General features: G+C 34.0%; 2 protein-coding genes across 5 annotated transcripts in view; one reads left to right on the forward strand and one right to left on the reverse strand.

Annotated features, from left to right (window-relative positions):
• Positions 1–27,117, forward strand: LOC142337428 (uncharacterized). 4 transcript variants are annotated; one of them, XM_075386641.1, is made up of 6 exons: positions 1–526; positions 5,146–5,363; positions 22,014–22,155; positions 22,624–22,793; positions 25,323–25,490; positions 25,940–27,117. In XM_075386641.1, the coding sequence occupies exons 2-6, from the start codon at positions 5,289–5,291 to the stop codon at positions 26,000–26,002; spliced, it is 618 nt and encodes a 205-aa protein (XP_075242756.1). In that variant the 5' UTR covers positions 1–526; positions 5,146–5,288; the 3' UTR covers positions 26,003–27,117. The 4 variants fall into 4 exon arrangements, with proteins under 4 accessions (XP_075242756.1, XP_075242758.1, XP_075242759.1 ...); XM_075386643.1 differs by lacking the exon at positions 5,146–5,363 and having other exon boundaries at positions 11–526; XM_075386644.1 differs by lacking the exons at positions 1–526; positions 5,146–5,363 and adding an exon at positions 12,020–12,121.
• LOC142337957 (dynein axonemal heavy chain 5-like) overlaps positions 1–27,735 on the reverse strand; it is a 428,573-nt gene that overhangs the window by 330,673 nt on the left and 70,165 nt on the right. The window lies entirely within an intron of this gene.

Raw genomic sequence — 27,735 nt, forward strand, 5'->3', positions numbered from 1 at the left:
TTTACACGTCTTATCTGTATAATAGTAGGCATATTAGTGTTGCTGAAAGAATATTACCAAAGCACCGGATCAAATTTGAACAAATTTTCAGGGAAAAATTTGGAATTAAACATATTACAGCAGCGCGTGAAGAAACGGAAAAGAAAAAATTTGGGAAGGAATATTGAAAAAAATATTAAATTTTGTTCGCTCCTACTAACGCATGTTTCATTTTCATTCCCCGCTTTTTCTACACGGGATATTTTGTCGTGTTACTATTTGATAAAATAGTCCACCAAATTCCCTATTGAATTTATATTAGATCGACCGCTCGCTCAATTTTACAAATTCTCCCAATAATTCGTGCAAAATCAGTACGGCGCTTTCGCAGTTACACAACTAGCGTTGAATTAAATCCTTGTATCTTCTGTTTACGACTTTCTGGTCACACAAAATTCTCAAGTGTTGTATTTTGTTCTATTTTACGTTAAATTTAGTCCCTCAATCGTGTTTTATACGGTTTGATTCAATTGAACAGTTATAAAAGGTTAGTAAAAAGTAGTATTTGTTTACTTAACTCTTTTACCACTATAATAAATGGCCGCAGTCATTTGGAAATAAACAATCTATAGTTCTAGATGCACATGTATGTTATTGTTCCAACCCTCCAAATTTATTTGGGGGTTAGGAAATTGATACCAGCCCTTCTTTTCTGTTACGCCAATTTTGGCCGATCGATATCTTTTGCGGTGAAATACTAGCCCGTGAAAAACAATCGATTGCTGCTCTGATATTTTCAATTTTTGATTTCTCGAGGAAAATGGAAGTTCAATTTTTTCAAAATTCAGTTTTTCACTTATACGCTAGTATTTTCGCTTCGATTTAAAGCAGTTATATAGGGCTTAATAAAAATGAAAGAGATTTAAATAAGGTTTTTTTTATAGAACAAAGACAATTTGATTTATTTGAGTTAAATTTGAATTTATTCTTTCAAATGAAGCGTAACTTAATCTTAGTATTTTTGTGCACAAAGCGAAAAAAGATACGTTTTAGAGAATCAATTTGGTTGGAACTCGGTCAGAACTAACGTGCACGAATTTTTCGAAAGAACTCTCCATCTTGCAATATCTAACCAGACCATACTTTTTTCAAATTATTGACCGCAACCAAAAAGTTTTTTAATAGAAGCTCTATAGAGATTAAGAGGATGGGCTAAAAGAGACGGAGAGCTAAGGACACGTTTATGTAGTAGTAGCCTAGTAAATTTGATAGGTACGAGATGTTGATTAGAACTGAGTTCTGATACGTTTTCGAAGACATTGCAGCTACTTAGACCTCTAGCAAGTAAAACAGCATTGTAATGCTTTCAGCGCCTTTCTTTGGTTAATTATCTGACTGCAAAAGAACAGCATCATCTTGCGAGGAAGCATTATCGGAGCAAGGGAAATATTTGCTCAAAATACTTTTTAAAACTGTGTTTTAGGATGCATGACATTTACATAAAAAATATGGCAGTGCCCTGCTGCATTATTTTTTCCAGTCATATTTTCACCCTAGAATTAATACAGTTTTTGTTCAGTTATTAGCATGGAGCGCATAATTTATAGGTACTCATGAATTTTGCAAAAATTTTACCTAGAGGAGTTCTTTCAAACAAAACTTAACAGTGCTGGCCTTATAACCCATTATTTGTAAAGAAGAAACAAGAGGTTTTTCAACGATTTTCTCCGAACGACAAAGATAGTAAAAAGTAATTGCTTTTCTCGAATGTTTATTTGCTGATCTCACCGGTAAACCTTTAGCATATATGTAGCCTGATCTCAGTCAAACACTGTTATTTAAATAAAATTGAAAGATTGTTCCAAATGGATACTCCAAATCACCTTTTCTGAAATAAGATTCTGATGAAGATGAAGTTAGGAAAGAGCTTCCATTACTTGTAATCCGATTTTTTAAATGAATATTGATAGAACTTGAAAACCTGGTTCCAATTTGAAGATATGGTTCCAATTGTTTATTCTTCTACGAAAACGACATCTACATGAATTACGAGATAGCTCATTTTACGATTCAAAAGAATTAAAGGTTACTGTTCGGATCAGAAGATAAAATCGATAAGATTCTTGTTGGGTTTTGTTCTACGCATTGAAATAAGACGGAACCAATTGAATTCCTTGAGAGTCGCAACTCTATACTTTATTTGGCCGCCTCAAATGTCAAAATTGGCCTGATAACCTTCTAGGGTTTCTGTGTGCCGATTTCAATCAAAATATTTTGCTGAAAAACAAGGGTGTAAACCTAAATAGCGCTTGTTACAGGAAAGTATGATAAATTGCTTGAAGCGTGTTTTTGGTTTTAAGTAAAATTTCACGCAACCATTACGTTGTCATCTGATAATCGACAAATTCGAACATTTGATTAGCATGTGTTTTCAAATTTTCAAAAAGCATGCAGACACGGATTTCAGAAAATTTCTTCAGGTATGGTGCTAAAAGCCTAAAAATTTTAAACCGGATTTATGAAATTAAAAAAAAAAACTGTAATTCTCATCTGAAGCGTCAATTGCTGCAACAACTCTTGATTGGAGTTTAGACAAACTTTAGGAACTGGTAAAATAGCCAACACGTTGCGAGTACAGCTATGAAAAAGACTTGCTTCCTTGCTTGTTTTTACTATGAAATTACTCTGAACAGTCTGAATAGTTGTTCTGGTTTTTTCTGGACATAATGAACTACTTTTTTGATGTAAATAAGCTGTTTCAGTACTGGTTTTACAAGTTAATATGGAAATACGCAGGTTAACAGCTAAAACACTCTGGATTGTAAGCCCGGTTGGATATATTTTATTGCGGCAGTTTTGTGTCCAAAATTTTTATCCCAAATCTTGAGGCAATATCTGCAAAAATTAGAGTGATTTAAAATTTACCTTCATAAAAAATAAAATAAAGTTTTGAAGTTGAATCTACGTTTTTAAGTTATTTCTAAGAAATTTAAAGGCGTCAGATTTGTAATGCGATTTAGAAATTTTCATCGAATTTTATTTTTCTAACCAAAACAATTAAAAAGAGAATAGCTGCAAATTTTTTCATTTTTAATTGTTGAACCATATATCTTGCTTACAGGTTCTTTTCTGTAAATACCTCTCAGCAAAGTCTGTATTTTTTGCCCTAAGTCAATCATGAATTGGGTTCTGGGTCATTCGGTCGTTTTTCTTCTATTGGTTTTTGCGGCTCATTTTGCTTGTAGTTAAACAAACGTACATAGGATCATTTTTTAAGTGCTTTACGGACCTCCAATTGCTTTTTAAAGATGAATCCGCTCATTTTCATGCCGGTTGTTATCGAAAGTTTTGCAGAATTTGAAATAACTTCTCATTTTCAAGTACGTCGTTAACGCATTTTTCTTTAACAAACAACTATTATTTTTCAGATGGTTTTTTCTCAATTTTAAGCAAAAGAATTGATAATGGTCTGAGAAACTGCTGTTTGCCGTAAGTTTCGCTTTTTCTCAGACGCATATCAATTCTTTTGCCTAATATTGAAAACAAACCATTGATGCGTCTGAGAACCGTACGTTTCGCTTTTTCTTTGTGTGTGAAAACAAAGAATATTTTATGTGAAAAAGCATATTCCTTTTCAAACTCATTCGTTTTTTCACTATGCTATACACTTCATTTGATTCATGTTTCCTTTTAAAGCAAAATCAGATACGAAATGACTCTATCTATTTTGTTTCAATTTACAAGCTTGAGGATTCGAAACTTTTCCTTGACAATCAGCGAGAAAAATGCACAATAGTACAGATTTGCTATCATATACTCTCTATAACAGACAGATTCAAAGAAAAAACTACCGCCGCATAAATTTGCAATGTTGCTGCTAAAATCCTTTTCCCAATGAAACAGATTTTGTCTTAGTTAATTTGCCGGCTTTACGTAGGTACTGTTACACTTAAATACTTATGAATAGATTTTTTTGTTAGTTGCTCCCCTTTTTGTGGTCTTATACTATTTTTTGCTGATATATTGCCGACTGTTGAACTATTCAGAAATAATACTGCCAGCTAGAGTAATTCTATTATGCAGTTTGATTCAAAGGATTTTTTTTTTGCTTTTCAAAAAGTAAATTTCCCTCGAAATTTGCAATTCTTTGTTTTAAGTTCCAAACTTCTTTGTGTGAAAGAATATAAAGCAAGTAGGTGAATTTATGTGAAGAGTATTGCCGATGCAAATTATTTTTGTTGCTTCTTTTGCTTGAAAAAAAAAGTTGTACGAGGAAAATTAAATGTTAATAAAACAGCTGTCGTACCAAAAGCAATTAGAAACCTTTCGCCTCTCGCTTTGAATTTTTTTTTTGCATTTTTAAGTTTTTAAATTAGAATGACTACAGTTGTAGCATCCCTGTTGAAAATTTCCATAAAAGTTTTGTTTGGTTTGAGCTATGACCGCATAGCAAAATATGAAAATATACTGATTCATTGGTGAAATTGTCTGCCATGTACCTCATAAATAGGTAGCGAAAAATCATGGCAACGTTTCTGCGCATAATAATTTAGAAATATATAAGCTGATTCACAATTAACAATTCATTGGCAAATATAAGAGGACAAACATGTGATACCTGCTACCCCGGTTGCGACCGATTTTCACTTTTAAAATGGGGGTTTATTTCCGTGGGGGTTCATTTCCGTGCGGGGGTTATTTTCCGTGAGGGTTTATTTCCTATCTAAAGTTAAGTGGTTTTTTTTCCGTGGGGGTTTATTTCCTAGACCCCTGCTACCCCGTTCGAAGTTGCATAATTATAATACAAATCAGTACACAAATGTTCTATGATTAGATTATTCAGAAGCACGCAAACAACAGGCTCTTATTGGCTCGCAGCAATGAATTCTGTTCTATACATTGCTTAGGACAACTTTTATTTTGACATTTTTCTGGGTGGCAAAGTAATTTTAATGAATATTGCAGCTACCAAGTAAGAAATAACACCTGAGTTGGCCGGGTTTATCAAACTCAAGTAGGACCCAAAACCTAAATTATAAACAGGTGGCAACTGGGATTTGGAGAAGCCTTTAAAATTGCAAACTGAGACAACTGAATTGTTTGGAAAACCTCAAATAGCCTGAAATATTTGAAAAATATAGTTGCATAGGAGCCTGTTTTGTGTAGATAACGAACAATGTCTGCAAACATTCCTTGCAATGCAGGAAAACCTCTCTGCTAAGTTCTAATTGTTCTTCTTCCGATTCTAAGGAAGTTGTTCACCCTCTATCAAGTACTACCCATCAGTATCTCTTCTCCGCAATTACAAGATGCTGCAGTCTTCTGCGATCGCTTGTTCACATAATGCGGCTTTTCCGAGCATTCGCCCTATGACCCGCAACGAGGTCAGTCAACGTGAATGCTTCCCAATAACTGTTTCCCGCTTTATTGCTTCTTTCGCTTTATTTAATGCATGATAATAATTTTAGCCTTGTTCGGCGCCGCTTGATTTTGTGCTTATAGATTTTTAGATAGCTATAGCTTCAAAATTTTAAAAAATTCAAAAAAAAAGTTTTAAAAAAGAACTCCTTTGCTTTATAAATTTTCTAAAGTGCTATGTAGGTTATCTAATACGATATTTGACACTTTTAACTAGCAAGGAGGCTCGGTAATGTGCGTTCGCACATAAAGTTCCGACCCCGCTCATCACATTTTTGGCATTATTGTCTATCAAATGAAGAATGGATAAGACAACCCAAAAACTAAAGGATTTTTTTAAAAAAAAATTGGTGTATGGACAAGAAGATCGTAAATAATCCGGTGGAGTATAAAACACCGCATTAGATTGATGCGTTCTGCCATTATTAAGAAAGCGAGGCTAGACGAAATACACAATCAAACAACAACAACAACAAACATTAATTACATCCAAAACTTAATGTCCATTAAAAAAACTTAATAACAGTCAAGATAGCGTCAAATAAAACTGAAAATAAACCAAAATAACTTGTACTTATTTGAAAAGATATGAGACCATTCCATATTAAGGCTCGTTAACAATTGGGCAAAAGAACAAAATCAACAAATTTAAAAAAACTTCCTTATATTTTTTAATATAATTTCAAAATTATTGAAAACCATTAGATATCAATTGAGAACCTCCAAACATTTTACAAAAAGCTATGCCTTTAATGCCTCTATATGAGGCCATTAAGAGCTGTTACTATTAATTTTTATGCGGTTACAAAAAGAACAACAAATAGAGACAACAAACAAAAATTCAATTAAAAATTGCAAGAAAAAGCTGTCGAAGCCGTAAAGCCATATTTCGCCCCCAAAAATGTTTTTTTGAGCCTTTTTCAAAAATGCGAAATATTGGCCTGTGACTTTTCATTAATGAGACTAGGTAAAAAGCCGACAAAAATAAAAAGGAGGAAAAACTAAGAAATACTTTTGTGTTTTTCGGAAAAAATTATTTTCAAACTCATGAAAGCCATCAGCTACAAAATGAAATAATTAAATAAGTACGTTTATTCATCCAAAGGAAGCGCTGGGGAAATTTTTTTTTCAGAATATGTCTTACCTATACAAAAAAGAACGTCAAATATACACAAAAGTTAAAAATTAGCTTACTTTTCTTTTGCGAAAAACCCGTATCGAAGCCAGTAAATTCATAACGAATTCTTTGAAAACCTTAGAGTTTGTACATGTACATATTCCCTTGACAACAATATTGTCCTATGTGACCTGTTTTCAGTGTGACCATGTAACAAATAGACAAAAAATTACAAAATTGCGAAGTTGAAGTGGTTTTTTTTTTGTTTTTTGAACACATTTGTTTTCGAAGTCATGAAAGCAATCAGCTATCATTTCAAATCAGAACATAGGCTCATTTAATCCTCCATAAAATAACAATGAGACCTTTAATTATCCAGGAAATTTCAGACGACTAAAAAGACAACGTGAAAACGATAATTAAAGACAAATAAAAAACTATTTTTTCGAGAAAGGGCTGTCGAAGCCTTTAAAACCATAATATCTGCCTCTAAAGACTTTTATATGTTTTATTGTTCCTTATTTGGAACATCAATAATGTAATAGCTGAATTGTCATTCACAAGAAAATGTGATAAAGCGAGAAAAAACAGGAGAACAATGGGCCAAAGCCTAAAAATAAAAAAAATTGTGAAATCTAGTAGTATCAAAGCTAGAAAACCATAAATTCATGCGTAAAACAGCAAAAGAATAATTTTTAAATCAATTGAAGGAAGAGCAAGAAGAATCATTCTTTCTTTGCTGACACTAAGCTACAAGTTGACCTAATAAAGAGAAAAATAGTGGCAAATTTCAATAAAAGCAATGTTTATTTAAAAATCGAACATTTTCAAAAGTCGAAACCACCAAAAACATTCAAGTAAAGAAACTAGAAGCTTTAATTTGGAACTGCTTAGGAAGCCATATGGGCCTGTCAACAGTGAGCTTTGATTTGATTTGTTCTGTTCCTTTATTAACAAAAAAGATCGAACTTTTTTCCTTAATATAAAAAGACGGACTGACTGCAATACGAAATGTTTTTGGATTGTAACATGCAAGACTGGTTCAAAACCAGCTTTGCTATTGCTGTTCGTCTTTTATAGATCTTATTGTTTCGAATGTTATAGATCTAGATAATTTAATAATTAAAGGATCAAAAATAAATGCTGTGGTTTTTGATAATCATAGAGTAAAGTTAGCAGAAAACGGCCAAATTTTAATTCCAGACTACTCTCAACGGATGTACAAGTAGCCCTAGCTCCCTTTATATTTTATGAAGATTGTGTTAGTTGTTTAGGGTTGGTACTTCAGGTAAATTTAGTCTGAAAGAGACTAAAGATGCTTATTTCGGGCAATTTTTGATAAAAAAGGCTGAATTTTGAAATTTTTAGCAAAAATTGTAGGCAAGAAACATAAATCAAAATAGTCAACAGTACTTTTTTTTCTTTTAAATTACAATAAATTGTACTTCTGTTAACAAATTTTACATATTTTAGCAAAATTGACGAAATTTTAGGCAAAAATTCCGGAAAATGTGAATAAAAATACGCCAAATTGGTCTAATATTCACAAAAATTTAAACCACGATAACTCGCTCCAGAAAACGAAATTCAAAAAAATCTTTTCAATTCCATATTCTACGCTGGACGGGCTTTTTAATGATACCACTCACAACTCTGTACGATGAATATATCGGGCGGCCAAAATTGACTGAACAAAAAAATCCCATTTGAGTATATAGTTCCTCCCCCCCACCTAGAGGGTCGGAACAAACATACAAATACTAATGGGATATTTTTTAAAGGCGAGGAATTTCATGAAGATTCATAATATATATATTCTGAATAGAATACAAATTATTGAATGGGAACGGTACTAACAAAATCGCCAACTTTAAGCAACAATCAGTTGAACAATTTTTTTAATGAAGTTTAATTGCTCATTTTCATTTTTTTAGGATCTTAGTTTCAACCATTTTTAAAAAATTTAACCAACAATCAAGCGAGGGTGCAACGCGATTTCAAAAAAAGTAGTTTTTTAGCTTTGAGATTAAGAAGATGATTTTTGACGAGAGTTAGTTGAAATATGAGAAATGATTCACAGGTGTAACCAACCGTACCCAACGATTTATTAAACAATTGTTAACTGAACTCAGCTTTTAACAATAATTAACCCTCAAGTTATATTTATCAAATTTAATTTACAAGAGAATTTAGACTTGCACGTCTTAGCCAAGACTTGCATTTAGGCTGACAAGTGTAAAAAGTGACACGGTCATAGCTCTGATGCAGTACTGATATTGACTTGCCGTTTAGTACGGGATTAAAAGGTGAATGCGCACAACTCTTCAATCAAATACCGAATTTTATTCGAATTTTATTCTAATTGACATGTATAAAAATAAGCCGGACGCAGTGTGCCGAATAATTCAATCACCGTAAATTTTGAGCATGAAATCAATGCAGCCTGGTTTGGCTAGATAAAGCGCAGTCGATATCCTTTGGCATTTTTTATTGCAAAATAACAGGATATATTCAAGTTTTGCATATCAAAATCAGAGTTTATCACAAGTTTTAACCTATATCACAGAACCAGTTGCTTTTACAAAAATCATTTAGTGTCAAAAAGAAAAGCGATTTATGATGAAACAGGAATTTCCGAATCGAAGTTACCAAAGTTTTTAAGCTGTTTTGCATATCAAATCGATATTGGGACTTTATGTACCGTTAGAATACCATAACAATATCTGACGAAACTGGATGTCAACCAAGTTTTGTTGCACAAAAAGATAGAATCCGACTGCATTCAAAAATCTCTCGGGTAGACCTGTGAATCATAGTTTGCAACACTAGCCAGTAATCTAACGTGACTGTGCTCCTTCAAAATCAACCACTTTTCAAAGATTATGGGTATGGTTTTTTAACAGATGACAAAATGAATTTCATGGGCGATGATTGTCTGATTTCTTGAACTATTTTGACTGTAACTTTTATATGTCTTTGGAATGCTTTTGCTTAGCTAATGGCATTTTGGTTGTCAGTAGAAAGTGCTTCTAACGCATGCAATAAATTCAAATGTTGAATTAGCGTAAAAGTCGTTATCTGAGGCAATGGGGTCGTTGACGGAAAGGAAGCGAAATTACAAATCGGTTGAAAAGTTTTTGTTCTTGAAGAAAAATGTTCAGTTTTCGTTTTTCAAAAACTAAAAAATTTTTAAAATGCTTTTATATTTTTTTTTATCTCAGCTTTGAATTGGAGGTTGGATGTGAACATCTCAAAAGAAGTACACCGTTGTTTCAGTTGTTGATCAGATTTAGATTTGTGAGTTTTTATTCACCCAAATAGGATTGAATTTTTTTTTCATTTGGTGATTTTGTGACTTTTTGTGTCACGTAGAACTGTAAATTTTTTCCACAGTTGCTGCTAACGATTCTGAGAACCGATAAATAGAGCCTAACGCAAATTGTCGTGTAAACCTGTACCTAACACGAAAGCAAATTCAAAACTGTTTCAGAGGTACCTTAAATTTTCTGAATCAGAGGAAAATTCAGAGCCAATCTTCTCAGGATTCCTCTGCATCAGAGGAAACTCAGAATAAATTTCTGATTTGGCTCTGAGTTAGAAGAACATTCAGTACCTGTATGTGACCTGAAGCAGTCTCTGAATAAGTACTGATTTCGCTTTAGAGTTAGATACGGGTGTACACAACATTTTGCGTCGACAGAAAGATTTCAGTAAGAATTCATTGTGAATTTAACTAAAGGAATTTTAATAAATAGCCATTTTGTTTGAGCTTTGGTCTCTAGCTGAGACAATTGCGTTTTCTCTCTATTAGTCGCCGGTTGCGTTCTGTTTCTAAATAAATGGATTTTTGAAATCTACGATTTATATGCGGAATATATACTGTATTTTTTAAAATTACAACAGCCATATTCGGTTCAAATCCCTTGGTCTCGGTTTTGACTTCAATTCCAATTGTTTTCAACAACCTGTATCTAGTATAACTTGAATGGTTATTTTAAATCATTTTGCAGGATTAATACACGAGAAAAAATAACCCGAATAACTTTGTTTGGGTTATTTTGCGTTTTTGCTTATTGATTCTAATTGCAGCACGTCCAAAAACTCACCAACGTTGACCGAGCTTATAAATAGAAGGAAATAATAACAGACAGCGTTAACGGTATTCAAAATTGCATCATTCTTGGAAATTTTGATCATTACTCACAATAAATGTTCAAAAAAGAGACGCTTCAATATCACAATTACAAAAAAAATCAGGATTTGTTTTTTTATCGCTGATTTTAAACTGTTTTTTTTTGGTCAAGAACTGAGGTCATCAGATTCTTGTCTTAGACAAAAAATGTAGAAGTACTCTAATTTAGGACTGGACGACTTGTCAAATTTGTCAAATTAATATGCTTTTATTTTAAAATCTATTTTAAAGCTTTTTTTAATCAACTAACGCGTTCAACTGCTAATGGCTTCTCTATCACATCATTTCCCCTTAAGGTAATTTATTAGTCCATTTGAAAATGAATTTTTTTTTCTAATCAAAGACAACAAATATTTAGCTGTTTTATGACGCAGATAAAACTTTCCCATTATTCTTGTTGTAAACAGTTTCTGTCAAACTTCGGAATTTTCAACGTACGAAGGTCAAAATTTATTGTTTCGAATTGCTTTGAATTAAAATTAAAGTAACCAATGGCCTCGTAAATATTCCTAAAATACACCATGTGGCTAAAAAACACACTTTTTGGTCCCGCCCTCTCCTCTGTGACTGTAACTATTATTAATATTATTGTTTATAACTAGACTAGATTTTGATTAAAATAGTGATAATGAATTAAAATTTTGGCATATGCTGCCCTGTTAAACGTTTATAACATAAATCTACTTGGCATCTGTTCATGAGTTTTATGAACACATAACTGAGCCGTCAAAACCAGATTTACAACCAAAATAATTTTCATGTAATTGTTTGAAGGATTTATAAAGGATTAGAGAACTACATGTTTTCAAACACGCGGCCAAATCCAAAAGCTAAAATTATCTACTTGACTTCTTTTCATCAACCAATGTTTGAAAATAATACTTTCAGCTCCCATCTGCTTTGTAATGTTTTTAAATTGCGTGGACCATTGTATGTGTTCATGTATTTAGCGTAGTTTCGATTTGTGATTTGTGATTTCAATTGTGATTTTCAATTGTGAGTTGTCACACCTCGGTTGATTTTCTAGCAATAATGAAGAAAATACGCTATCTTTTGTTCTGCACTTCCAATAAATTTGCTTTTATTCAAATATAAATTTCGTCTTAGCCCGAATATAAACCAGAAGACTCAAATGAACTTACAGACCTTTGAATTTAAGCCTATATTAAGTCCTTCTTAAGCAAGCTTTATTTTGTTTTCGCCAAATAACCAAGTATTTCTTCAAATGCAGAGTTGCTGATAACATCTCTTGCCATTGATCTCGATGGTGTTGCAATACTTCAAGCCTATTTGTCAGATCTGTCACTTAATTGTTTACTTTTCAGATAAAGCTCGAAATATACCTTAACTTTAGTCTGGTTTGCAAATCTTCACTGTATTAGTTAATCTAAGTTAGCTGCAGCATCTGATTCAAGGTACTTTAATTGATAAATTTCCTACCCATTTTTGTCTTTTTAATTTTTGCCACCGTTCTATTGGTAATTTTTAATATTCTTCGCATTTTAAAAGGCCCCAGAGAAGATAAATAGATGCTACATTATCAAGTTTTTTTGTTTTATTGTCTCATTTTTTGTTGAGAGTGTATTTTTCTAGTGCATTACATGTCCTGTGAATTTTGGTTGACTGCATTTATAAAAACAAGGCGGCTCAGCAATGTGCGATGGCACATAAGGTTCCGACCCCACCCATCCACAATTTTGGCATAATTGTCTACCAAATGAGGAACAGATAGAAAACCCAAAAATTAATTTTTGGGAATCCCAAAAAACCCAAAAAAGCTCAAGTATTTTTCAAGAAAATTGTGTATGAACGATAAGATAGCCTCCAAAGCAAATAACTCAGTGGAGTAAAAATTGAAGCATTAAATTGCTGTAATATGCCAATATAAAGAAAGCGAGTCAAGACGAACACCAAAATCAAACAACAACAACAACAAACATTAATTACATCAAAAACTTTTTGTCCGATTTAAAAAACAAAATTTAATAAAAAAGTCAACATACCGTCAGATGAACCTAAAACTAAACAAAAAACTGATAAATCACCAGAAAAAATATGGACCAGTCCGTAAAAAGGTTTGCTAACTATTAGACAAAAAAGAACAAAAACAGTAAAAGTAAAAAATTAGATTATTTTTTTTAAAACAATTAACTTCAAAGTAATTAAAACCATTAGAAATCAAGTAAAATATCTATAAGGTTTAAGATTACCAATGCTTCTATAGAAGGAAATTAGGACTTGTCCTTATTTATTTCTTTAAGCGGCTAAAAAGAACAAAAAACAACAAACAAAAATTCAATTGAAACCTGCCAGAAAACGCTGTCAAAACCTTCAAGCCATATTTCGGCCCTCAAAATATATTCGTTTGCGCTTTCTTCAAACACCGATAATGTAGTATTTGGCCATTTATTAGTGAGACCAGGTAACAAGTAGACAAAAATGAGAAAAAGGCAAATGTATGTAATAATTTTGATTTTTTTTTCGAAACAAAATTATATCCAAAGTCATGAAAAACATTAATTAGAAAACGCAACATTTAAATAGGCTCGTTTATTCATCCCAAAGAATTCTTTGAGACCTGCAATTATCCAGAATAATTCTTGCGTCTACAAAAAGAATGTCAAACATGACAAAAATCAAATTAGTTTACTTTTTTTGTGAAAAACCGGTGGCGAAGTCAGTAAGGTCATAACGCATTCTTTAAAAAAATAGATTTTGGGAAATTAATCCCTTTTAACGCCTTCCCTAGACACCCATAATCTCATGTTTGACCTGTAATTAACGAGATTAGGTACCAAAAATAAAAATAAAAAGAACAAACTTGCGAAGTTAAAAAGTTTTTTACTTTTAGTTTTGGAAAACAATTGTTTTCAAAGTCATGAAAGCCATCAGCTATTAACAATTATTACAATATTGGCTTATCTATTCGTCCAAAGTCGATCAAAATATTTTCATATAAGTAAAATGACAAAGTAAAAATGACAGTTAAGACAAAATTAGAAAATTCAATTATTTTCTTGAGGAAAGAAGTGTCGAGGCCGTTAAAGCGACAATCTATAACTTTAAGGATTTTAATATGTACAATTGTGTTTCATTTTGAACGCGAATAATGTGATTTGAGAACTGTCAGTAATGTGATAATGTGACTAGAAAACGTGAAAAACTGGCAAATTTCTAAAAACAAAAAAAAACTGAAATCTAGTAGTATCATAGCCAGAAAACAATAACTTCAGGCTTAAAAACGCAATCGAGACTGAATTGCAAATCAGTAGAATGAAGAAGCATTCTTTCTTTGCTGACACTAAGCTGCAAGTTGACCAAATTAAGAAAAAAAAGGAGGAAAAGTTCATTAAGCCATTATTTTTTTAAAAATCAATTATTTCTAAAAGTCGAAACGATCATAAAATTTCAAGTAAAAAATAAATGCATTAGCTTGGAGCTGCTTAGGAAGCCAATTGGACCTATCATTCCTGAGCTTTCATTTGATATGTTCTGTTCTTTATTATTAAAAAAAGGTCTTTTTTCAAAAAAAAAAGACCGACTGATTGCAATCCGAATTCTTTTTGGATTGTAACAGTCCAAGAATGGCCCAAAACTAGCCCTGCTAATGCTTATTGTCCGTTAGAAACTATTGATTTTCCGAATTTTGTAGATAGAGATAATTTGTTAGTTGAAAACTCGAAAAAAAATTCTGCATTTTTGATAATAAACGAGTAAAGCTAGCAAAAAACGGCAAAGTTTTAATTACAGAGCACTCTCTTGGGAAGTTGAAGTAGGAATAGCCCCCTTCTGAGTCTACAAAGATTTTATTAGTATTGTTTTGGGGTGTAGTGCCGGCAAATTTTATCAAAGTGGACTAAAGTAGCTTATTTCGTGCTGTTTTTGATGAAAAAGGCTGAATTTTGAAATATTCTTCCAGAGTTTTTGACCAAAAAAAAATAAATCAGAATAATCAACAAGGCTTATTTGTCCTTAAAAACAAAAATCAACGACACTATTTTTAAAAATTTCAACAAATTGTAGCAAAATTGACAAAAAATTAGGCAAAAATTTCGGAAGATGTGAATAAAACAACGTGAATTCACTCTACTTTTTTCAGAAGTTTGAACCTCGATAACTGCCTGTAGAAAACGAAAGTTGAAAAAATCTTTTTAATTCCATGTTCTACGCTGGACGAGCTTTCTAATGATACCAGTCTCAACTCTCTACGATGAATATATCGATCGGCGAAAATTGACTGAACAAAAAAAACCCATTTGAGTATATAGTTCCTCGGAGTCGGAAGAAATATGCTGTATCCATATTTCAATGTGGGTGGAATTGATTACAGGGTACATTAGGTTCACTTCGTTTTTTGCACCCCTTTCCCTGTATTAATACAGTTTCAGAAAACTGTGCTTTTTTCGCTACGTTATAAAGTTATTTAGTTATGTCTTTTTGAGAAATTATTGAGAGTACTTCAGCAACACATTTTAATTTTTAGTCTGTTTTATCTTGTTTTGCTGTTCAAAATTCTGGTTTTAGGCATTGAAAACTTTTTCACCCAATTTTTTTCATGCAAAGATGAAAAACTTAAAAGCAAAAAAATCTACTTTTTTAAAACGTTTTTGCAGAGAAATGCTTTCGAACGTTGTTTGACTGAAAAACGTTCCCCTGCTGACCACCCAGAGCTGTGTAGTACTGAACCACTGTAAATCCAGAAAATGTATCTAGACTTTTTTTACACTTGTGCAGATTCTGTTCATGTCAAAATACACACTGATCAGTGTCTTTTTCAGAGTAAAATTGTACTTTTGATTTTATCCTGATTTTGATCTGTTCATAACTATTACGCAGTTTGCAAGTTAATATTGAAATAGGCAGGTTGAGTACTGAAACACTTTGGGTGGTAAGACCGGGTTATGAATTCTCTTTCATAAGTCAATTTAATTTATTCTAATTGCCCATAGTAACTCCTGAATTGCCATTTGGCTGTTTTAAATCAAAACTCCACAAATGTCTCTTTGCGATCAAATAAAAATCGAACTTGATTATAATCAATTTTAAAAGGGAACTAATACCAGATGTAAATTCAAGTATAAAAAATTTTTGTAGACTTTTTGTTTTTTTTTGTTTATTGTTTATATTTTGTATACGCAAAATCAGGCGAGTGAGACAATATATTCAGCAACAATTTTCACTGCATTAGACGTGTCTTAACAGATGAGCAAAACGCATACTATGGGTCTGGTCTTGCTTTTGTGAATAATTTGTCAATATGTACGCGAGAAGCGATAATTCCAAGTCGTTTTGCATTCTTTGAATTCATAAATTTCAAATTATGCTGACGAATCTTTGCACGTTTTGGCCAATTTTCTGCAGTTAACTTCATCTGTGATTATAATTTGCACTGCAAAAATTACTACCAAAAATTATTCGGTATTTTGGTTTGCATTTTCTCTATATTAGGTAAGTAGTTTTAGCTGACCTCCAAATGAAAAGTTTTCAATGTGGTACGGTCTCTGCGGTGATGTGTTAATCAGGATTAATTTTAAACTCATTTGTCTTTAAACTCATTTGTATATCTTGCTGCACGCATTTTTTTTTCCAAAAATTGCTAACAGCAGAACATGAGTGTAACCGGAAAGCCAGTATGATACGGTTACGAGTAGACAAAGTTCTCTTCCCTGCGGGTACTAAATTTAGCCCAGCTTCAATTCTAACAACTACGTCATTCTTTTTTCATTGAGCGTTGAGAGACTTCTGTAAAAATCCTTTTCAAATTACAACAGCTGATTTTGACGAAATATCGATCAAGCACAAAATCGCATAAAAAGACCAAAAGAGCACAAATAATTGTTACCAAATTTGTTTTAGCGCTGTTAACTGTTTCAAAATTACCGGATAGAGACCAAAATTCTAACATAAACAAGCAAACAAAAATTGAAATAAAAGAAAAAGTGGCTGGTAAGCATATTGCATGTTTTGGCGTGTTTCAAGCGTTCGCTTCTGTTTAACTTCGTGTGGCAGACAATAAGCACTGCGCTTGCGTCTGATGTGTCATCAAAACTTTTGATTTCTTGAGTTCGTTCGACCTCGGTCAAACTTTGTTATCTCTGAGCTGTTGATTGATAACGTGATTTAAGCCTATAAACTTGATACAAATCGAGGGAGAAATGTATTCTACAAAGGTAAGTTGGTTGAATTATAGCTTCAAATGAATCGAAAATGATATCGGAATGAATCAAGATTAGTCGGCGATATTTTTTAAACAATTCGGCTGTGGAAATTACTTTGCTGCTTCTTTAGAATAGTTTGTTTCATATTTAACAGAATTGTTTTTAGTTTTTTTTTTGAAGCGTTATAGCTCAACAAGATTTTGGACGCTCGTGAGATATTAAAGCAGTATCAATAATCAAAACTTTGGATCCGAGCAAGATCTTGGAATAATCTTCGGTATCACCCTTTTCGATTTGCCCTTTTTGTAACATTATTTATTGCAAAAACTCTTATTTGGGAAAACAGTATATCCATACAACCTTGATGACGTATGGAATTGAAATGTGATTGCTTTCAACCAAAAAACAACCAATAAATCTTTAAAGCCGGCAATTACGACTCGCCTTTTTATCTCACAGTTACTTTTTACCATACGCAAATGGCCTTTTACCTATCAGCTATTTTTTCAATTCAACTTTTCGCTCGCTTAGAAGCCTTTTATTGCATATTACCCTTAATGTTAATAGTCAAAGCAGCATTTTTTAGCAAAGAAATCTGCTGCAAATGTCGATGTGCATTCTTGACCGAAATTTCGTTTTTTTAAGTGACAGCGTAATGGGAAGTTAGTTTACTGATCTTCTAAATGCTCGTTCGGCCAGTCGATGTAGCTTGAAATAATAATTTTGTTCCTTGTTACGACTAATGCGATTTATCCGTCTACTTACAATCAATACTCGTACCCCCCCCCCCCCCCCCAACACCCTTCCTTTAAAAAAATCCCCTTCTTCCTCTGAGTTTAATTTCGGGAAGTCCGCTTTAATTCCCGTCTGCTTATTTCCCGAATGTTGCCCTGCGTAAAAAAGCATTAGACGTTCTTTTCTTCCCTCCTTTTCCCATTTTCCTTGCAGGCTCTCAAATCGGATGTTTTAATGGTATGGATGCAACTAGGGAATAGTACGCTACGGGAAACGCCATAGGAAAAAATTTTCGTCGTTTGAATTAAAGATTTTCACAATTCGCAACGATTTGCCCAAAGATATTTCATTTCAGTGGCTGTGAGAGATAAAACCCAACATGATCGAAATTCTAAATTTGAGTACTTTAGAAAACTGGGGTTTCGGAAAAAGATATTACGAATGTATCAGAAAATAAATGACTATTTTTTATGCCGACTCATTTAATATATTTCAATTGTTTAGGCTGTTTTCTCGACTGTAAAAGAGATTAATTCCAGCTGATTCAGTTCAATTTTAAAACTTAAATTTTTAATACTTCCAGTTTATTCCAGTTTTTTAAAACCCCCAAAATCCTAAGAGTGATTATTGAAACTGAACAAATGTTGATCCCATCCATTTTTTGTCAGGTATGACGAAATTGAACGAAGAATTAGAATTCGGCCGAACATTGATTATTCTTCGGGGAGTGCAGCTTAAAAACGCTACTATTATTGTAATTCTGCAGAGACAATTTTAAAATTGTAATTCTACTAAAATTGTAATTCTGGCACTATCTGCTGAGACAATTTTTTTGAATGAAGAGACAAGTGGAGCTATAAGTGGTGCCAAAATAGCTGAAGTTGAACTATATTGACGCTATATTAGACAACTTTCGAGTGCTCTCGAACGAAGTTTGAAGTATTAGGGTAAACGTGTGTATCTTTTGAACAACTATTGCTTGACCGTTCTGTTATATATCATTCTTTCGATTTAATTTCTTGAGTGACTTTTTCACGCTTGACTTCCTGATTTTAGCTTGATGAAATTGCTCTCAATCAGAATTTATGTCTGTTGGTAAAGCGGAAGTGAATGTAAAATAAGATATCACAAGCGCAAGATAGCCAAACGCCTCCTTGGACGGTATATTTCCCACTTAGATAATTTTTTGCACCCATGAAAATTATCTAGGGTACAGACACTCACGCACAGAGGTAACTTCTCTAAACTCTGGAGCACAGTAAAAAGACCTTCGTCAAGTAACGCTGAACCACCTGCAAGCAGAGCCATATACTTTAAAGCTAAGAAAGCTAGTCCTCACCATGGAGCAAGGAAATACCCCCAAAAGTTTAACCAACAATACACCCCACACCCCAAGAGAAATGAAAAACAGAAAAATTTACACTAAGAACAATAAGGAAACAGGAAATAGAGGTCAGAATGTTTAAGTGTAACACAGTGAAAGAAGCTATAAGGGAAAAAAGAAGTAAGGCGCTGGGCCCAGATAGAATAGCGCCAATCCACTTACACCATCTAGGCTCCATAGCACTGAGATACCTCACTGACACCAAAAACCTTTCTGTAGACAGTGCAAAAGCCCCGAACATCTGGTAAGTTGGCAGCGCTATACCCCTACACGCGCCTAGAAGACCCATAGACGAATCTAAAAGATTCAGACCGATTGCACTCCTCTCACCCATTGCAAAATTAACAAAAAATCTAAATGACTCTATAGAATACCCACTAAACGAACATTAGATCTGAGCACTCCACAGCAACAGTTCTCAAAATTATCACCAACAATAAACAAAACGGCCTGAAAAGAAACCCAGCAACTGTACTTTAGCAGTAGCCTTAGACTTCACCGCCGCTTTCGACAATTGTGATCACAACCTAATACTAAGAGACATACTCGAGGCACCACTACCGAACAGCACTAAAAGATGGGTCGCTTCATGTTTACAGGGCACTTTTTCTTTAACCACTAAGTAGAATTTAACAATGAAAATTCAAAGTGGAGAAAAGTTAAACAGGATGTCCCCCAAGGTGGTGTATTATCGCCAATGCTCTACAACATCTACATGAACAGGCTGCCTCTACCCCCGAAAGATATAAACATCTGATGAAATAACTTTAATTATTTGTAACCACAGGTTGAAAAATTACGTGACATTATAACTCCATACCTAAATAATTTACGCGAGTGGCTAGAATCAAGAAAACTTAAGTTATCTGCTGAAGGTCAGGTGCAACTGTGTTCACAACCTGGAGCAAGGAGGCCAAGTTTGACCCACACCTCACTATCAATAATTCACCAATAAAAGTAAAGTAAAAAGTCAAAGTACTGGGTGTTACCTTTGATAGTATGCTCAATGTTGGATAACAAGTACGAAGCACAAAGGAGAAATTTCAAAAACGCAATAACATACTGAAAAAAATTGCTGGTAGCGACTGGGGCTGCACAAAAGACTAGCAAAGCCATCGACTCATAAAGCCATCGATCGAAGCGTCTTGAACTACGGTGCACCATTTGGGCTTCCAAAATCAGCAATACAAACCAGTTTCCATGCCATGAGACCGACACTAAATAATAATTATAGGGACCGCGTGAAGCAACACACAAACAATAAAAGCAATTAAATTAAAAAGAACACAAAACTTCGCTCAAAAGTATCCACCGACACACGGACTGTACTCAGTTGAAAAAAGACAGCAAGCAACTAGATACACCTCCACCAAAGATAACAGAAGAACAAACGCTGCCGCGAATTGCACGTATCCGATTAGCACAACTGAGAACCGGATACGGTCACTGCTAAACTCTTACTTGAGGAGGGTCTGTGACAATGTTGACAACCGCTGTCCCAAATGTGATGTAGCACAACATGACGTAAACAACATTTTCAACTGCAGTAGGAACATCACGGACCTGAAACTGATTGACCTGTGGGAAAGACCAGTAGAGGTAGCCAAAAGGCTGGACTTAATACCATCAGTCCTACACGACCACACTGCACAGAGTAATCCACTTTCCTTGCCCCTTTCCCCTGATAATGACGATGCCCCTGCTTGTCCCCCTAAGCCGGGGACCGCATGTCATTCACCATGGCGTAATGGCGTAGATGTAGAAAAGTCGCCGCACCATGAGCAAATTGTTGTAGGTAGTCACACACTACTACTACATATACCTATTATTTTTATGATGCAAATGCAACTAGGGTTTCACTTAAAAACGGCAATAAGCGCCGGTATCCCGCTAAAATTACCCGCGAATTGCAGCTCTGTGCGACAGCTACAAAAAAACATGTAGGGTACAGACCCCTCTGGATTAAATTGCCCGGCCGTCGTTCGAGACCAATTTGTCCGACTCTTGGAGCGTGATAACTCGTTATTTGAAATTGAATGCAATTATTTATGATTTACGTTTAATATGCTTCTTACAAAAGGTTTTATGAGAAAGCATTTGATTTAGAGCACAATTAAACCTGAATTATGGTGAAATGGCAGCAAATAGACTTTTTGCTTTGAAAAGTTCCAAAATGAGACCTGGACTAATCCAGAGCACAAAGAGAAATATTTCTATTAGTTCATTGAAAGAACAAAAAAATGACAATTATCAGAAAGACAATTCATGATCATCTCGTTTTAATTGGCTTCAAATTTGGCAAAATTGGCTGAAAGTTGGCGTGTTGCACGCAAATTATCAAAAAAATGTAAACCTTGATGGGAATACTGTGAAGAGGACAAATTTTCAAACAGCCCTGCAATTGAGGATTTAAGGCTCGATGGGTCTTCTTATAAAAGCACCCATATCTTTGTTCGTGAAATAAAAAATGTCGATAGTTGGCCCAATCAGCTGAGCATATAGTACCACCGCCATTAAGTGGGTTCTGAGCAGTAAGTTATGAAATTGCGCGTCAGATCTGTCTATAACTAGGCAGACTTTTTAGAGTGATATCTGTTTTGCTTGTAAGATTCTGAAACTTTTCTGCTTTAGTGTTTTTCGGCAGAATTTATTAGCATACTAATTTATTCAGAGCTGAATTTGCTGGATAATATTTAAATAATTGCCTGCCACTCTTGAGCTAACTGAAGGCAGCTTCGAGCTTATCAAATTTTGGACTAATATCGTAAGAGTAATTAAATGCATCTATACTTATCTACTTTACTTTGAGTGTTATCTGTTATCAGACATTCTCAATTAACATTCGAACAGAGGATGCAATGACAGGAATCCTTCAGTTATGATTTGCGGTTGTGTTTGTGTATGTATGTATGTATATCTGCGTGAATGTTTGAGTGTGTGTATATATATATTGTGTGTTTGTGTGCGTGTGTGTGTTTGTGTGTGTATATATCTATGAATATGTACTTCTATGTGCGTGTGTGTGTTCAGATGTCTCGAGAGTGGGTTCATGGAGTGTGTGGGTGTACACAGAATGTGCCCTGGTGTTGCATCACCTGTTGGCTTCCCTGTGTGACGTCATACAGAGTGGGTACTAGACTGGGCATGAAGATGGCTGCCATTTTCTCTATCAGTGAGTATACTTGAATGTCAATTAATATTTATGCAGCTAAACAAAAAAGACAGCATTGAAAAATATCGCTACTCTGTGGAATAGAAGAGTCATTATGTTTTTGTAGCTAGTTTCAGCGCAAAACCAGTAGATTTAAGACACTATTGTTTTATACCGAAATTATTGAATAGGAGACATGATCAGTATTACCATTTTGCTACTATTTCGCAGATTAGTTACGTACGCGGAGTGTATGAGAAAAATTTTTCGTCCGTCGATTTTTTTGAGGGGGGGGGGGGGGGGGGGGGGGTTAAATTGAATGATTTTGCGTTTTGCGAACCAACAATGTTGAGCGGGAAATATCTACTAACCACCTAGAGCAGTAGAACACATTGGATTAAAAAGATGAAATTTTTTAATAGCCGCAAATATTTTTACAGAACAACAAATCGTTTTAATGATCCGATTAGATAAGTGTAAGTGTTTCAGTTGTGTTCGTGGTGTTGGCGGGTGCTGACTTCATCAGCTCGTATGCGTACATGAATACTGACGAGTTCCAGAGACAGATAAACGCGGGGGGAAGCCAGGACTATGGGGGCATTGCTGCTAACATCTATGTCGAACCAGAGGAAGATGCCAAGTGGATGATGATTGAAAAGGTACGCTTGCAAATCGCAAAAAAAATCCACCTTCCCAACCCACCTTCACCGCTGGTAGATTGTGACCCCCCTAATTGAGAGTTTTACCAATTTATATTGGTATATGTAAACTGGGCCCTTTCTCATTATAGCCCGCACGAATTTATAGTTCACATTTATAATACAATAGCGGAAATTGGGGTCGGGCTAAGCTAGGGGCCGTTAATTACAAGGTCTAGTCCCACCTCGTAAAAGGCTGTTCACACAATGTTATGAAAAGATTCAGCTCAAGGGAGAAAAAGATAGATAAAACAGGAAGACTCGGTAATGTGCGTCCGCACATAATGTTCCGACCTCGCTTATCCACAATTTTGGCTTAATTGTCTACAAAATAGAAAACTTTCAGAAAATCTCACTTTTTGATGAAAAATAATTGGCGTATAAATAAATAAAATCCCTCTGCTCAAGTCACTTTGTAAAATAATTAAAGCCACATTAGTGGGCCGATGTGATCTGCCATTATTAAGACTACGAGACTAGACAAACAAAAAATCAAATAACAAACATTTACATGCAAAATTTAGAAAAGTTCATTGTAAAAAAACTACATAGTAACAAAGTCAAAATAGTGTCAAATAAAACCTAAACTAAACAAGTAGACAAAAAAAAAACAAACACGGCAAAGTAAAAAGTATACGTTTACGTTTGCTTGAAAACAAAAAATTTCCAATAATGAACACCGTTAGATATAAATTGAAATCTTCATACAGGTCTCTGTTAATTCATACTGAAATATGCATACTTTAAGACCTGTCATTATCCGCAATATGTTGAACGTCTAAAAAAATAAACGACAAATTCAGACGAAAAAGAAATTCAATTAATTTTGAACGAAAACAGCCCGAAGCCGTTGAAATCATAATCTAATCCGTAAAAAATGAGATATAATCAACTTCGCCTTCTTTTAACACCAATAATGAGATATGTGACCTCTGAATAATGAGTTGAGGTAACAAGTATTAAAAAACCCGATTTGAAATGTTCTTTTCTGTAATTAACGAAAGAAAAATTAAAAAATGCGAAAGATTGTTTTTAAATTTGACTGAGTACGATTTTTTTTGGACTTTAAGAATCAACGATTAGACCAAAATTAGACTTGCTTTTTTAGGAACACGTTTTTGTTCCGAGTATTATGGATATGGATAATTTCACAAAAACCAAAATATCAAAAATAAATGATGCATTTCGCATAATTGTCGAGTTAAATTAGCAAAAAACAGGCAAAATTTTAATTCAAGAACCCTTTCAATTCAAGGATCCATCAGTAAAACAAGCTACTTTTGAAGTTAACAAAGATTGTGTCAGCAGTTCTGTGTATTGTTTATCCTGTCGGGTAAATGTAAACAAAGTGGAATAAAAAAGCTTATTTTGTGCAATTTTTGATGAAAAAAGGTTTTGGAAAATTTAGCAAAGATTTCAGCCAAAAAATTGATTCAAACAGTCAACAACACTTTTTTGTTTTTAGAGGTTAAACCAACCAACTATCGATACCAATTGTAACTTGTATTTCAGCAGAATTGGCAAAAAAACGTGTAAAACTACGGAAAATGTGAACCATAAGAAGAAATATCAGTTCACAAAACTATAAAATCAATAACTCTGTGGAAAAACACAATTCAAAAAATCATTTATATATATATATATATATATATATATATATATATATATATATATATATATACACATATATATTCTACGCTGGACGGGCTTTCTAGTGATAGCACTTACAATCCGTATAAAGGGTGGGTCGGAACTAAAGTGGGTCGGAACAAGCAGGGTTAATCTTCACAGTTGATTCGTTTCCATTATGAACAGTAAAAATGCAGGCTAGTGTTTTTTAACTTCGTCTGAAAATTCACTGATCATTGAAAATGCAGTTAAAAATTTCATTTCAAAAAATCATTTCAAGTTTTCATCAGTTTTAGCTAACTAGAAAAATTATAATTCAGATCGTCATGCAAGTTCAGTCCTTTGAAAATCACAAAGTTTACTGATAATTTTGAACAGCTCTGAAATGGCCCAGCCCACTGAATCGAGATTTGAAACACCTTGATAAGAACATAGTAAAACTTGACACATCTTGATAAACAGGGAAAAAGCCTCCTCGCATCCGTTCGGTCGGGCGCTAAACGAATACTGAATCTAATTTTTTGCAATTGTAAAAGTATTACAAACAAATTTGTTATTATAAAACGGATCTATTCTGTTTCGGCCCCCAGTGTTTTTTATGACCCCCAGTTACAAATTCTAGGAGGTTATATAGCACGTTACTATGTAAGAAAATAGCACGTGCGTCTGGGGGTCATGAAAAATTTGTGCTCACTAAGCTGGGGGGGGGGAACAGAATAGATCCTATAAAACATCTTTTAAGATTTCCTACAACGTTCAACAAAAAAAATGAAGCAAAATGTCTGTAAAAATGAGGCTGATTCAATTTGCTTATACAGATTAGGGTTAAAAAAAACCCGCTAACCTATTTTATGTTTCTAGGTCTTCTCGGGAATCAGTTTCGTGGCGTCCGTGTTCTTCGTCCTGATCGTGTTCAAATACCGCTCGGCACTACGAGAGAAACACGACTTGGAGGGAGGAGCACTGGCTGATTGCTGTCTCTCCCTCTGGTGCACTTCTTGTGTACTGTGCCAGATGAACAACCACCAGGTATCCCACCGCCCTCACCTACCCCCTCCCACTCACCTATACCCCTGCCCGAAAAAAACGGAGAACGCGAAAATCGCACACATCCCTTCATTTTGACAAGAATTATAAAAACCGCACTTTGAAGGTCTAAAAATTTATCACTGTTTATAGGAAAATGTGGCATTTCTAGAATTCGGGTGCTGCATTTGGATCGAGAATTGTAAAACTTGCGCGCGATCGTTTCAATCTATGCGAAATCAACAAATGAAATTGAATTCGGGGCTGTGGAGATGGTGGTTTGAATCCTGTTGACCCTAAATATTTGTGCTAATTGCTGCTGGTTGTGCAGTGGTGGGTTGTTACAAGGGTTCTGCAAAAAATCGGGTTAAGATATAGGGGGCTAGAGAATACGTGTGACAAAACAGGGCACCGTTACAAGTGGTAGAAATTTAACGATTCTGTTCACACAGGACCACGAGGAATTGAACGGAGGCGTGATCGGAGCCGATGGGTCTGCTATCTCCCGAGCTTAAAGATGCCCTCGAAATGGACAAGTGAAAGAAACCCACTAACGGACGAAACAAACGCAAGAGATGTCCGAACGCATTGACACAAACAACCAACCAATTGTTTATTACTGCTGAATTAGCAATGATGAAGAGAAAGGAAACTTATGAACAAAATTATTTCAACATCGGTTCAGTTGACTGTCATTAAATTCCCAAAATTTCAACCTCAAACACGATTTAATTCCAAACAATTGGTTTCATACAAGGTTGCAATTAAAACCAAATGTCGCTATATAATTGCTGCTGTCGTACTTACAGTTAATTCTCACTTAAACGTTTTTTTTTGACGAAATACTTGTAAATTTTACATTAATTTCTAGTTATGGCGAAAATTTGTGCTGTGTGCTATATTAATTGGCTAGAATAACAAAATAAATTACGGAATAACAAACCAAAGTGAACGATTGGTTGAAATACTTTTGTATTAATGTAGTTTGATATTTGAATCAAGACTTGCATGATGACTTCAAGGTTTGCGTTACCCCTGTTTCAAATGGACAAAGATTTATCTAAGTTATTCAATTTATTGCTACGAATTTGGCTGGACTATTTCGTTGTGATTTCATATTCGATGATCATGATCTAATAAAAGTTAATCGATAATATTTTTCTCAACACTGTCCTTCAAAAACGGACAAATTAACAAAAAATTAATACATAAGGACCAATTGTGGAAATGATTTATTTTCAAATTGATTAAAGAATTTAAAAATGTTGAGAAAAATGGTTGTTATTTTAGAAATATGACACGTTTGATCATCTTATTTTAGATCTTATGAGCCCGTCATTATAGTTTCAGTAACCAAAATTTTGTTATTTTCGTTGTTCACGCTCTGAAATCATTCTTCAATACTTTCCATCGTTTGACAAGTTTTATATCAGTCAGTAGTTTGGTTTAAAAATAATAATTGGCGAATGAAGGGTTAAAGTGCAGAAGTTATCAATTTGATAAAAAATGTTTTGATAGCTAATGAATTTATAAAACCAAAAAAGAAATCTAATTAAAATCTGTGCGGAAATTAAAACCCTTGAAACATTTATTGTTGTTTTGTTTTTATTGTAATTAACTTCGTGTTGCATGTGCTCTTTTTCAAAGTTCAGGTTAATGTAACAAAATGTTCAATTGAATCAGAACAATACTACAATTATCAAATGTCAAAAATTGGTGAATTTTAAAGGGGTAAAAATCTTCACTGAAAATTGTCAAAATGCAATGCGCTGACAGTCGCTGAAAGAAAATTTTTCAGCCTATAAATCTTATCCGCTTAATGTGCTAAATTTTCTGCATATCTTAACATAAATCTAAAGCCGCGCAGCGATGCAGAGTTTCGAGGTGCATTTAGCAAGGGTCACATTGTTGCTTGAAACTCGAACTTGCAAGATTGACATCTGTCCCTGTATATATGAAAATCTGCATTCTAAAATCTGGCACTAAGAGATGTGTCCGTTTTAAACCTGCGCGTGCTAATTACAACGAACTTGAATAATGTTTAGAATGATGAATTGCTTAACTATCAAAAGAAATTTTTTTTATCGCCGATTAGGTTAGATCTAATTTCGGTTAGATTCAGATGCTCATAATAAAATGGCATTTGAGTTGCAAACTGGAAAATGGGTTTCATTGCAATAAGGGGTCTTTTCCGTTTCCCCCCTGCACCTAGTATGGTATCCTCTGTTATGAGTTATCTAGCATGTGC

This window comes from Convolutriloba macropyga, chromosome 4 (assembly GCF_964194025.1).
Source record: "Convolutriloba macropyga chromosome 4, txConMacr16.3, whole genome shotgun sequence".
NCBI lineage: Eukaryota > Metazoa > Xenacoelomorpha > Acoela > Convolutidae > Convolutriloba > Convolutriloba macropyga.